At 57.3% G+C, this 13,857-nt stretch overlaps 1 protein-coding gene across 6 annotated transcripts in view; it reads right to left on the bottom strand.

The window, feature by feature from the left end:
- Positions 1–4,342: 4,342 nt before the first annotated feature.
- Positions 4,343–13,857, bottom strand: part of CXXC5 (CXXC finger protein 5) — a 33,603-nt gene continuing 24,088 nt past the window's right edge. For 4 of the 6 annotated variants that reach the window (XM_053912818.2, XM_053912817.2, XM_024575179.3 and 1 more), the window contains 2 exons: positions 6,855–7,932; positions 4,343–5,368 (listed from right to left, as the gene is read on the bottom strand). In XM_053912818.2, the coding sequence (XP_053768793.1) occupies positions 5,324–5,368; positions 6,855–7,772 (963 nt within the window). In that variant the 5' untranslated portion in view covers positions 7,773–7,932 and the 3' untranslated portion in view covers positions 4,343–5,323. Of the gene's footprint in view, positions 5,369–6,854; positions 7,933–8,288; positions 8,508–13,857 lie in introns of all 6 variants that reach the window. The other 2 variants (XM_053912819.2, XM_053912820.2) reach the window with 1 other exon arrangement.

Below are 13,857 nucleotides of genomic sequence, written 5' to 3'. Positions count from 1 at the left end.
CAGTGGTAGGAAGAGCCTTCAGAGGACCCTCAGGGGGCTGTGGACCTCTGGGACAGGACTCCCTGCAGGGCTGTGTGACCTTTTGGGGAGGGCAGCTGGGCCTCTCTATGCCTATTACCTGCCTGCAGGGTGCCTGGGCCAAGGTCTGTATTATTAACATGCTGGTGCCTGCCCGTCCCTCCCCCAGATTGGCTGTCGTCAGCAGTGCCTGTCGGCAAAGGGCTGTGGGTGGGCAGCGGGGGGCTGTGGCCGGCTGCACGGTGACCTCCATCCACACATCCATCTCTGGCACCTGGGAGGGAGTGGGAGCTGATGTTGCAATCAGGTCAGACTGAAGCAGCCTTGACTACAGCAGTTGTGCGGCCATTACCACCTCCTTCTTTGTGACAGCAGAGCTAGGCTTAGCCTGGGAATAGACTGGGACCCCAAGCCAGAGTCTGCCCCTTGGGCTACCAACCCCAAGTCCCTGTTGGAGATGCTGTGAAGTCTTGGCACCATGAGGTGACCTTGTCCTGCAAAGCACTCTGTCAAGTGCCCCACCCCACAACCTCTGGTTGTGTTGCCCTTCTTGGGAACGGAGAGGCAAGGGCATCAAGGGCACCAGCTCGCACGTGCGCACACACATGCAGTGTGACTTTGACACATGGTGACTGAGAAGTGAAGAGGACCAATGTACCCAGATTCCCAGACCGCCTTCCCCTTCCCCTGAGGACGCTGACCCTTCCAAAGCAGCCTGATGCAGGGGTCTGACAGCCAAGAGCCAAGTTCTAATCAGGACCCCGCCACCCTCTTGCTCTGTGACTTGGACATGTCACATACTCTCTCTGGGCTTCAGTTTCTCATCTGCAAAATAGGTAATAATCCCTAACCTGATGACTTTCTGGAGCCAACAAAGCAAACTTACTCAACAAATTAAAACTATCCCAGGCTGAAGACACCCTCCAACTAGCCTGCGGCCACGGGAAGTACACATACTTAGCTCCGCCCCATAATCACCCAGCACACTACGGGAGCAGTCCTGCTTCCTTCTTCCTGCACAACACGACTGGCCTCAGCAAGCTCACAGAAGAGGGTCAGAGGCCCAGTCTGGTGTGTTGAGTCAGGCTCAGGGCATGAGACAGGGGGCCCAGTCCAGGAGGGGGGATAAGGGCAGCGAGGGACTAGGTCAGGCCAAGCCCTGCTGCTGCGGGGAGGAGGGGGCGCCTGGCAGACACCGGGCAGGCTGGGGTGGGGGAGGCCTTTGGCGGCCACAGAGAACAAAGAGGCTGGGGTTGCCAGGATATTCTGTGGAGCTGAAGCCCTGTGGTGGGGCTGAAAGAGGGGCTGTGGTAGCCGTGGGAACTGTGCCTGCTGCCCCCACGCCAGCCCTCCCACCCAGACTGGGCCTCAGGGCGAGGCTGGGGTAACGGGGGCTGTCAGGGCCCCCGCTCTGTCCTCAGAGTTGCATGGCTGTAAGGGACGAGAGCCAGGAAATGCCGTAGACAAAGACACACAAGGCACACAGTGTCAGCATCACTGAGGGCCCCAGGTGCACACCAACACACGACGTCACGAGCACACACCCAGGGTTAGATGGGCACTGTCACAGGGTCACAAGCCAGCATCACACAATCACATAGAATCCGTGATGTCTGTCCCAGCGTCACAAACCACACAGAATCAACCAGTGTCTGTCACAGGGACAGGGCCACACACGCCACACATTATCAATGCCGCATATCCGATGCCACACACAGAATCACTCAGTGTCACACGTTCTGTTGGATCACACTGGGTCTGTTACAGAACATACAATGTCACAGAATTACACATGCAATGTCACAGAGCATCCCAGTGTGGCCACTGACATCATAGACTAACCCGCAGCCCCATGAGGTCCCACATCACAGTCTACCACACATTGTCACATACCCATTTTCATGTCACACTCAGTGTCACACATAGCCACATTCCTGCACAAGGCCTCACACGGCTGTCAGGGCCTTGAAGCATCTCTCCCTCACACACACTCACATATGCACGAGGCCGTGTGGAGGCTGGTTTGTCTCCAGTCACATGTGCGCTTCCAACCTATCGCACGGCTCCCTGCCACCCAGGTGGAGGTTCCTGGGTCACTAGGTCAGGCTCCCAACTGAAGCAGAGTGGAGCTGAGGGCGCCTCCCAGGGAAGGGAATTGGGCGTGCTTCCCCACAGGGCAAGCCCACCTGTAAGTACTTCTCTGTCAGACAGGAAAGCAGCAGGGCGAGTGTGCAACAGAAAGATGCAGAGGTGCAGGATACGGAGATGAAGAGACGTGAGAGGCATGGAGACTCAGAGACACAGAAGAGTCAGAGACCATCAGGGGAGACAGCTTCAGACACAGTGAGCCAGAGAAACAGGCAGAGGCAGACAGGGCTGGGGCTTGCTGGGGAGAGGGGCGGAGGGTGGGAGTTGGGGTGGCTGGGTTTTTAGGGAAGACACACACCCTGGGCAGAGGGTGGGGACATCTTGGTAAGACTCAGGTGAATTGTTTTAAAATAGCAACACCAGCTGCCATTGCCCAAACGCTTAAGATGAGCCAGGCCCTTCCCTAGAGTGATCTCATTTCATCCTCAGGCGACTTCATGGGAGAAAGACTATTATTGTCCCCATTTCCCAGATGAGGCAACTGAGGTCTCTTCACGTGTTTCATTCAGCCTCAGAGCTATCCCCACCTCTGCCTGGGCCTCCTCCAGACAGAAGGATTGGTCTAACTTTTGCACAAAGCAGAGCGCAAGAGGCTGAAGTTGGAAGAGGTGAGGGGCTTCAAGCTTAGAGCTTCTCTGTATTGGGGTGTGGGGTGCGCCCAGGAGCTGCTATGGCTGGGCTGCAAGTTGGCACACTACAAGGTACAGACTGGCTGAGTCACGGCACACCCCGCCTTGGGGCTGGCACCGGAGCCGTCCACCCCACACCTGTAGGCATGCCAACAAGGGCTGGCCGAGGCCATCTGTGGCCTGTGTGTTGCCAGCAACCAGGTGGGGGCAGGCAGGGGCCTCCTGCCTGGGTGCTCCCTGCTGGCCAGGCTTCCACCCCCCCGTACCCCCAAGGAGGATACTCTCCGCTCCCCGGAGATTCTGAGGTGCTGCAGTGTGCCTTGTGCAGGGGGTGAGGGTGCCTCCGGCTGCAACACCTCCCCCTACTTCCCGCTGGACGCCCCATTCGGCAAAGCCGCCTGGAGAGATCACAGGCAGCCACATGAAAGGGAATTTTTCCCAGGCAGAGATGGAATTGAAAGCTGCCTCCCACCGCCCCCTCCAGCCCCCGCTGTGTCAGGCCAAGCTGCTGAGCTCCTGGTGCTGGAAAGGAGCTTGTGACACAGGGGAAGGGGTTGAGGGTCAGAACCCCCACCCAACATGGCTGCTTTTCCTCCTCCCAGAAACAATGACAAAGATGTCCTGACTGCCCCACCTCTCTGCCCACTCAGCTTCAGAAGTTGCCCCTTCTCTCATCCCAAAAGCCCTCACCCACCTGAAGCCAGGCCCAACACCTTCAGGAAGTCCTTCCTCAAGTCTAGCCTCTGTCGTAGCCAAGCTCAAAGCAGCTGGGTGGGAGGAAGGCCGCCCTGTCAAGTAGTTGATAGGCCTACCCTGCAGGCCCGCCTCTGACTCGCAGGGGCTGAGGGGTGGGTAGCAGCCACCCTTCCCGGTGCCGGCTGCCCTGGCCCAGACCGCATGGCCCTGTGGGTGACTTCCCCAGTCATGTGGCCTCTGAGGTTCCAGACAACCTTGTGCCAACAAACTTTCTTAGGGTTAGGATAGTCACAAGAGACAAAGCCAGGGACACTCTGGGCCCCAGTCCAACAGCCCTCAGGCCTAGAGAGGGGTATGTGGGGGTCTCTGTGTGTCTGCTGGATATAGCTAGGTCCCCATGAACCTGGGCTAAAACTGTTCCCGGGGACTCACATAAGTGGTTGGGGGAGCTCTAGATCCCTTGCAAGTAAGAAGAGATAAGAACCTGAACAGGCAGCCAGGCCCCACCCCCAGTACTGCTGGCTGCTTTGCACTGATCAGGTGCTGTTGACTTTAGGTGAATAGAGAAGGTGGCCCCAGGTGAATGAAGGTCCCCCAGGTTCTGAAGTGGGGGTACAGACAGGCAGGTGAGGTGCTCTAGTACCAGCCACTGCCAGATTAATAGTGTCTCCGTCCTGCCGTCCAGGCAGGCTGCTCCTGCTTGCCCCCCTTGTGGATCCAGAGGGTGTAACTTCCCAAGAGATCCCCCATCTAAATGTCCCTGGGTGATTCTCCCTCCTTCCCAAGGTGGTCCCAGACAACCCCTGCCCAGTAACAGCCCCCAAAACCGGAGAGCAAGAAGCCAGCAGTGCTTCGTGACACAAACATGCATTCGTTTTATTCACAAAACAGCCTGGTTTCCTAAAACAATACAAACAGCATGTTCATCAGCAGGAAGCTGGCCACGGGCAAGGAGACCCAGGCCGAGGGGGACCCCCTGAGCACCCACCCCCACTGGCAGGGGACCACCCAAAGAAACCCTTTCTTCTGTCGCCATTGGCCAGGCAGGAAAGAAGGGACATGTTTTCTCTAAGGGAAGTAGCCAGGATCAGAACTGTCGAGACACGGGCTCCCCAGATCTCAGTGGATAAACAAAACTTTCATTTTTGCAGAATCATTGGTGGGGTGGGGGGATCCCACTGCGGGGACCGTGGGTGTAGCACGCCTGGCCTGGGCCTGGGGGTAGGGGGGTCTGCTCCCTCCCCTTCTGTGAGCTCCTCAAGGCAGCTCTGCCCATGTGGATGGATACAGAGGGGCTTCAACACGGCGCCATCAACATTCTCTTTATAAACGTGAGTGGGTTTTCCAGGCAAACTATGCACTATTTCATGGTCAGAAAGAATCAAAGGAAGTTTAAATGAGGGTGGAGTTAAACTGTGCTAAATTACAGTAGTGCTTATTAGTAACTAGATTTCAAAAGGTTACAGAAAATTTACATTCTCTACACAAAACTGCATCTCCTGCACAGACAACATCGACATCGACACGGGAAGGAAACTGATTGTCCATTCTTTGCCCAGGAAGTCTCGGTACTTTATAGATTCGTCTTTACCTCTCTTTTTGTTGTTCTTCCGAAAAAGCAGTTAAATTTTTTTTTTTCTTTTTATACTAGGGACGTGGAGATGTTAAAACGACAACAAAAAATATATATATAAAAACAGGAATGAAATCTGTGAGAGAATATTTTTGGTTCTAAAGACGGGTGCAGCCGTTTGTCTTCGCCCGAATCCCTTGCCGGAGACCACGCGGGCAGTGACATTGCACGGAGAGGGCAGCTTTGGGTCCCGCCGCCGTCACTGAAACCACCGGAAGGCGGCTCCTGTCGGAAGCATTACCTTCTGGCGGGGGCGGGAGACAAAAACAAGGAGAGAGTTCAGTCAGGGTCCGGCTGAGCCTGGTGCAAAGACGTTCCCCGTGGCCGGTCTTGTGGTGGAGGGATGGGCATGGAGTAAAGGCAGCCAGCCACCCTGTGGAGTTCCGCCATCCTGGCCAGGACGGAGAAGGAGCCTTGACCTACTGGGTCGCTGAAGGGCCTGGAGCTCCCTGTGGCCCCCTGAGCCACTGCGCCCAGGAGCCCTCCTTCCAGACAGGAATACCCCTTCCCTTGGTCCAAAGGCCACAAGCGCCAGGTGGTTGTGGGGCATCTGGGAGCTGTTTGCACGTTTCTGCCGAATGAGCGTGTAAGCATGTGCACTGGACACGTTTTTGGATGTACGCCTTGAGCTCCGCTACAGCGTGTGGTGTGTTTGAAGCTGTGGTGGGAGGGAAGGATGCCTGCTGTATTTATTAAGAGGCTACGTCTCTGTGCACTGGGCAGTGTGTGTCTACGCCAGACGAGTGGGGGCCTTTGCGTGCATACAGGTGTGTTCTCTGGGCAGGAGAGCAGATGTGTGGGGTTTGGGGCTCGGGGGTGGGTAGCCACGGCTGGGATGCCATTAATTGTTCTCCAACAATTCTGGACATTTGCATCAAGCCCACTCATAGAGGAGTGGGGACAGGGCAGTGACAGCAGGCTGAAAAGATGCTTTTGTACCCAGGCCTGGCACCACAACTAGGCTGCCACAGCTGGGGGCACGGGGACAGGCCCAGCCACGAGGCAGAGAGAAAGCAACATGAGAACCAGTTGGCCTTTAAGCCAATCCCATAGTGGACAGGCCTTGCACACGTCCCGGGCTCACCCCCTAACTCCAGGCCCATAGGATCCCTAGCCATTAGCTGTGCAACCAGACTGATCTTGGGGCCCCAAGGCGCCCCAAATCTGTCAGCTAGGTGCCTAGACCCAGGGTTTTTCCGGGCCTCAGAGCAGGGCCGTCAGTACTGGAGCTACTCTAGCCTTAGGTGGCCTTGGGGAAAAAGCTGAAGGGACAAGTCGAAGGGTTACCTCTCAAAGCCACAGGGCCCACGGGACAGAGCCCTGTCAAATGGGACAGAGGAGAGTCCCAGAATCTTAGGTCACAGACAGGAAGCTTTAGGACATGTGCGAAAGTTGGAAACTTAGGATGTGTATGGGAATCTCAATACCTGACCCAGAACTCCAGAAGAGTGTTTGAGAATGCTGGGGTCCTGGCTGGGAATGCTAGGCCCCCGCCTAGAGTTTTATGCCTGCTTTGCAAACTCCAACCTAATAGGATGTCAGGATGTGTCTCTGATTTTTGGGGCAGTGAGCTGGTGTCTCAAAGGCTGGCCTAGAACCCCAGAGCCCAGGGATTGGCTGGGTGTCCCCCAGACCCACGCGCAGGCAGGCAGGAAAGGTGGGGCTGGGGGTAGGTTTGGACTGCCAGACAGACGCAAGAGCCCACACACCTCCCTCTAAGGCGCCGTTACCTCCAGAGCAGCGGAAGGCTTCTTTTTGAGTTCCTCACATTTTCTGAATTTGCAAATCTGATGGCCAGTCTTTCGGTTCCTACAACTGCTGCACTGCTCGCAGTTGATGCGCCGCCGGCAGGGCGGGCACATGCCGCAGCGTTTCCGCTTCTTCTTGCCTGAGCTGATAGCTGAGGCCAGCTCACCCTGCATGGGGTACTCGGCCAGGCCCGCCATGTGCAGCGCGCTCTCGGCCAGGAACACACCTGCCGGGGTCATGATGAAGAGGCCTGGGTTGATGGGGAAGGCGCCCAGGTAGGGGAAGTCGGACTGGCCGTTGAGGGCTTCGGCGCCCGCCACAGCCTCCATGTCGGGCAGGCCCGCGCCAGCCTCGCTCATCAGCGGCAGGTGCTCCTGCACCACACGCTTCAGCATCTCCGTGGACTGTGCGAACTGCTGCAGCGTCAGCTGTCCCTCGGCTGCCAGCTCCGTGGCCCGCTCAGCCTTGCTCAGCAGGCTGGCCACAGCACCACTTTTGTGCTTTGAGGTAGGGTTGCTTTTGTCCACAGCCATGGCTGCCGCCAGGTCGTGCCCATTGGCCAACAGGGAGGCAGCGGCTGCAGCCGCAGCAGCCTTCTCAGCAGACTCCCCGCCCATCATGCTGCCACCGCCACTGCCCCCACTGCCCCCAAAGGAAGAGTAGTGGGAGAGAGGGCGGGAACGGCGCAGGCTCTTGTTGAGGGGTTCACTGATGATGCCGCTTTTGTTCCGACGTTCGGGGGGTGGTGCGTCATCTGCCACCGAGGCTGGTGCAGCAGTGGCCACCGCTGCACTCTTGTCAGCCACTCCTGCCTTCGGGCCACTGCCACTGCTGCCATTGGCATTGTTGCTACTGCTACTGCCGCTGGTGTCCTGGGAGCCACTGCTAAGGCTCGACATGGTGGGGCCGAGGCCCAGACCCCGCTGCTGGGGGAGCCTGCCAACTACCGAGGGTCCTCAGACAAGCACTGGGCCCTGCTGCCCACAACAGAGATGCCTGGTGGGCCTCGACGCTCAGGGCAGACACATGGTCAGGCGTCCACGTGGAAGTGTCTTCACTCTGTCAGGACAAGAGGACAGAGGGTCAAAGCAGTGGTGAACACCTCCTCCTCTACCACCACCAATAACCACACTGCCATTGTAACCACCACAAGCCAGACTAATTATTTACCAAGTGCCAGCCCCTACCCGCCACCCCCCCCCAATTAGGAATTCTTCATTTGCACTATCTCAGTTAAGACTCCTAAGAACCCCATGAAGTGGTGGCTGGTAACACCCTATTTTATAGATGAGGGAGAAGTGACTAGCCCATGGATACACCACGTGGCTCAGCCTGCTCTCCACAGCCAGAACTGCCTTTGAGGTAGGTTTGCTTTTGTCCACAGCCATGGCTGCCTCTAGGTCATGCCTACTGACCTGATGGAGGCAGGCAGTTCTTCCTGGGCCAAGAGCAGGAGAGAGCTGAAGATGTTTCCTAATCTTCCTTCCCTGACCCAACTATAGAGAAGAGGAGTTGGAAAAGCCTCTGGAGCGTAGATCAACAGAAAGTGTAGACCAAGAAGTATGGAAAGCTGCCCCTGGATCCTCGTTGGCTATTCCTATCACACATCAATTGTCTCAAGGTTCTGGGAAGTCCTGCAGGTAAAGGAAATTTTAGATTTGCTTTTGTTTAAGAGTTTGCCAAACAGAGCTCAGAAATCTTATTTCAAGGAGCATGAACCCTGCTGCTAGAGGGCAGTGGGATACTGTGCTAGAGGACAAGCCTTCACCTGCAAGAATGGGGGACACGCTTGTGCACACATCGGCACACACTTCCTTCCCGCTCCCAGACCTCAGACTCCACTCTTGTCTCTATTCAGGCCTCACCGCTGTGCTCCAGACTGGCTCCCAGATGGACCTGGGTATGGGTAGGAGAAACCTCTGACTGGTGCAAGTTGGAACTGAGAGTAGACGTGACCCTTCCCAGGACAGAGCCTGTTCTGCTCAGGCCCCAAAACTAAGGCACATGAGCAGCCAGGCTCCTTGGCCGGGAGCTCTGGGAGGAACTTCCAGATGCAGCGGAGTGGCAGTTTCCTCATCTGCCCTGGCTCTCTAGCACCCTTTCCCTGTCTGCTTGCCTTGGCCCAGCAACCCCTAGGAGAGAGGCGGGAGGACAGGGCCTAGCCAGTGCAGCTGGCCGCTCAAGGAGGAAGCACACATCTGGCTGGGCCTGACCCGCCCTGGGCTTGGGGGCAGCACACACTGCATCTTTGTCCCCAGGCAACCCCACTATTCCCAGTTATAGGACTCAGCCAACCCTCTGCACTTACCGAGGGGGAAACTGAGGCCCCAGGCAGGCAGAGCTCCTGCCCCAAGACTGCTAAGGAATGGCAACAAGGAGGAGCGAGTGTAGGAAAGGGAAACACTCTATCTCCAGGATGAGGCAAATGGCAGGCATCAGCAGAAAACCAGACACTCCTTGCCCTGCCCTAGTGAAAGTAGATGAATGGTGAGGAAGAGCTGGGCACGCTGGCAGATTCCACCGGGACAAACCAAGGAAGGCCTCTCCAGGCTGGGATTCAGATGTCATGGACGTCAGGGTTGTAGTAAGAGGAAGCGGGTCATGTATCCCCAAGGACAGCTGTGCTCCACCCTACCTCCCAAGGGCCAAGACCAGGTTAGCTCTGTGGCTTTTCTCCTCAGAGATCAGAATCCCCCTCCAGGCATCAGTGACCCTGGTTAGGTGCTGGGGACGAGGACCATTGAGATCAGGCCCAGAGACCATCACTCCAGGTCAACTCACCCAGCCCCTGCCTGTGGGAGCTCAACTACCCAGCCCTGGGCTACATTCCTAGCAGCCCCAGAGAGGAGAAGGCAGGCGCCCTCGGGTTGGAGAGCTGGGGAGGGGAGCGGTCTGCGCCCTAGCCCCTGTGCGTGTCCCCCGCCTCTGCGGCCTGCTGGCTGGTGGCAGAAATCGATAGCGGCATTAACTCTGCTCTTGCTCAACTCCCCCTCCCTCTTCCCAGCTCCAGGATCTGGCTCTGTGTGCGGGGCTGGCAGGTCAATTAGAAGTCAGCTCCCTCCGACACAGCCCGGCCTGCGTTCAGGGCTGGCGCTCTGGCTGAACCTCCCCGCTTTTGTCTCCATCCTGAGTCTCTCGTGGTAGGGACCAAACCTCATGTTCTGTTCAGCTCAGGCCCTCTCTTTGAATCTCTCTGATCTCCCATTTTTCTGTCCTTCCTCAGGGACGACCCTCTCCCAGCCTGCCAGGTCCTGGGACATGCTGAGCTCAGGACCAGAGGACGTGATATGTCATTGAACAGGTGCTGCAGACAGAACACTGCGGTTTGTCAGCCACAGACACTGAAGGTGGGGGTATACACAAGGGGGACTGGCATGCAGCGTAACTGTCCTCAAACCCCAAAGTGGGGAGATACCAACATCTTAGTCCCCAAGGCCCCGTCCCTAGGATGTTCCAAATCTGCCCCTATACCTGGCTCATCTTCTCCCTCAGACCCTGGAAAAAGCTGATGCCCTGGTCCCAGTGGACCCCTGACCACAGGACCCATTTGCCCATCTCATGGAACAGGAAGACATAAAAAGGAGACCATCTCCCAGGCCTCAGCCTTCTACTGCAGGGCACATAGCAACCCTTCCCAGGCCAGGAAGGGCCTGGCAGTGCCAAGGCAGCAGGGGAGGAGCTGGGGCTGCGTTGAAGCGGAGCGGGAATGAGCGGGAGGGAAAGCTGGCGGGCAGGCGGGCGGCGGCGGGCGCATCCATCATCGGCCCTGCCAGGAACGCATCCAGCCCCCAAAAAGAAATACTGCGCCTGAGGAGGGACAACAAAGGGCTCCGTTTCATCAGCAATGTGGAGCCAGCGCCCCGCCGCCCCGCCAGGCGCGGTCAGGCCACAAAGGACCCCTTTGTCCGTGCAGGAGCCGGGCGGCCGGGAGCTGGGACCAGGGGCTGATGGGCAGGACAGAGCCCGGGGGCGGGGGTAAGGGGGGAACCAGTCTTAGAGAATTGGGGGGCAGAGGGGGACATGGGCGCAGGAGAGAGACAGGTGGTGGGGGATAGAGGATCAGGAGACAGAGAACCGGAGGGGCGGGTCAGAGAAGAGGATGTGGACAGGACAGGGCAAAGGGTCAAGGATAGAGGACACAGCATCATGGGAAGCAGACACTGGGGGGCCGGGTTCAAAGAGACCCAGGGCACCAACCTCAGTCCTAGAGACACGGAAACAGAGCCCTGAGGGGAGAATCCCAGACTCAGGGACCTGGGGACCAAAAGAAAGCAGCTGGACATACCCACAGGTGAAGGAGGCAGAGGGGGAGGGTTTGGGGGAGACCAGATGAGACCCACCTCCTTAGGGCCCCATTCTGGCCTGAGGCCCCAGGGCCTGGTTAGGGGGCCCAACTTCGTGGGGGATCAAGCTCACTGGCTGAGTGAGGCACAGAGGGAAGAGACAAAGCTGCGGCCACTTTCCTGACAGCGGGGTCACTCTCTGCCTCTAGCTGCAGCCCTGGACAGCGGCAGAGGGCGCAGACCCCGCCCTTCTCTAACCAGCTCCCAGCACGGAGTGACACTCAGGCTCCCGGAACTGACTGACTAGCCCTAGCAGCTAGCATTTACCGAGCACCTGCTGTGACCCAGGCTCCGTGCTCTTATGCTCCACTTATCCCCTCTCCTTCCTTGATTCCTTCCCAGAACCTGGGAAATAGGAACCGTTAACCAATTTTAGAGATGACGAAATGGCGGCTCAGAGAGGTTTGCGCTGCCAGGACAAGGTCAAACAGCTCGTGCTCTTTGGGGTAGAACTTGAACCCAGAGCTCAAGTGTTAGCTGACACCCTGCCCTGGTGACCGCCTCTGCTCACCTTGGCAACTGACAGACTAGCCCAGGGCAAGGTGACCCAGCCACCCTGAGACTGCCCCCATCCCCTAGAGTTGTTACCGTGCCTGTCACCTTTACATGGTCAGGGGGTGAGCGGTCACAGACCCCAGAGGAGTACCTCCACCTGGGGGACTTGGAAATATCCAGGTAGGAACCCAGAATGCTGGACCAGTGACATCATAATGACAATGAGGTCACCAGAGGTGGCAGCCTTCACTCACCTCCACTCTACCCTCAGCCCCAGAGGAGCCGGGATTCACCCCCAGTAGGGCTCTGTCTTGAGCCCCTGGAGTCAGACAGCAGGGGGTGGGGCACTGTGGGAGGGACGGTGCTGTGAGCACACAGACTGTGGCCCACAGAGAGATGTTCTAGATGTTCGGGCACACACAGCCTCAGAGCCACCCAACAGCAACCCCATGCCCTGGGCTACCGGGAGACTGTGCGGGACACAGGTCCCCCTGGAGGGGTGGTGCACAGGAGCTGAGCCACCCGATGTACCGAGAGCAGGAAGGGGACCGAGTGGGGCATGGGGTGAAGGCCAGTCTTGGAGGAAGGGACCACCAGCCTGAGAGGGTCCCAAAAATAATGGAGAAGTACCGTATTCTTTGGACCATAAGACACCCCCAGGTTTTAGAGGAAAATAGGAAAAAAAATTTGAAGCAAAAAATGTGGTAAAATATTTAATAACATAATATTTAACCAATGTAACCTACATTCGGACTATAAGACGCACCCCCATTTCCCCCCAAATTTGGGGGGGGGTGCGTCTCATAGTCTGAAAAATACGGTAGGTGGGAGGTGTGCCTATAAGACTCGCAGGGTCTTAACAGGCCAGGGCTTTGAGACCAAGGGCAGCAATTGTTAAACAACTTTACTGAGATATAGTTCACCTACTATAAAATTCAGCCATTTATAAGTGGCCGAATAATTCAGTAATTTTTAGTAAAGTTACAGGGTTGTGCAACCATTACCACTACCAAGAGCAGAGTGCGAGCAAGGGGCCAACCCTCCCCTGCTTCTTTTGAGGGCTGGAGCAGCCTCCCAGCTGTCCCTCCTGCTGAGGGAAAGCCTCCTGGAGGAAGCTGCGTTTCGGAGGAGCCTTCCGGACCCTGAGGCACTAGTGCAGGGCAGCCGGAGCTGCCATAGTCTGGGCAGGCCAACTTTGCAGACCTGCACACCCTGGCTCATCACGGAACACCCTTCCCCGCAGTTGCGTGTTCACTCCTGACATCCCTGCTCCACCCCCTCACACTCCTCCGCCCATCTTGGTGGGCTGGTCTCCTTGGCTTCCAAGGGAGGAGAGATGGACAGACAAACTAATGGCAGGCTGGCCAGTGGTGGCAGGGAGGGCAGACCACAGGCTATAGTGGTTGAACTGAGCTGAGCAATTGGATGTGTGTGTGGCGGGGGTGTTTCCATCTCTGATTTCCATGATTCAGCCTGGGGAGTTTCCAGAGGGAACAAAAGCCCCACTCAGGCCCAAGGAGATGCACATGGGACACTGGCCTTGGAGGCTGGGGGAAGTGCAGACCTGGCCGCAGAGCACAGAGCACGTATCCGGCTATGGATGGACACACATACACGCACATACTGAACAGTGCTAAGCACCCAGCAGATGGCCAGGGGTGGGACATGCCCTCAACACCACTAGGGTCTCCCTAAGACTACTCCCCAAAATTGACTGCCAAGAACAGAACCTGGGGCAGGTGGGGGGCCTGCATCATGTTTCCTGGGCTCCATACTCCGTGATGCTCTTACACCCCTCTGCCCAGGGCAGGCACAACCCCCATGCCTGAGACTGAAACATGCTGCTGAGAAAACCCCAAGAGTACACGGGGCTCTGTTCTCCCTCCTCCAAAACATCCAAAACAGCTGGAAGAGGGGGTCAGCCCATTTCACGTGCAGGAACGCTGTGGCAGGCGGGCGGCATGCCCTGACCTGGGGCTCTGGGGAGTGAGATGCAGAGCCCGGGACACCTCTGATAAAGACAAGGCCTTCCTCAACAGCCTGGTTTCTTCTCTGGAAGAGCCAAAGAACGAGGTGGGCCCTTCCTTGCTGTGTGACCTTGGTATATAGCCTCTGAGCCAGTTTCCCGGCCTGTAACCCGGGACCA

The sequence above is a fragment of the Desmodus rotundus genome, chromosome 10 (genome assembly GCF_022682495.2).
Source record: "Desmodus rotundus isolate HL8 chromosome 10, HLdesRot8A.1, whole genome shotgun sequence".
Classification (NCBI taxonomy): Eukaryota; Metazoa; Chordata; class Mammalia; order Chiroptera; family Phyllostomidae; genus Desmodus; species Desmodus rotundus.
Note: the sequence above shows the minus strand (reverse complement) of the source record. Positions and strands in the feature narration are given on the sequence as shown.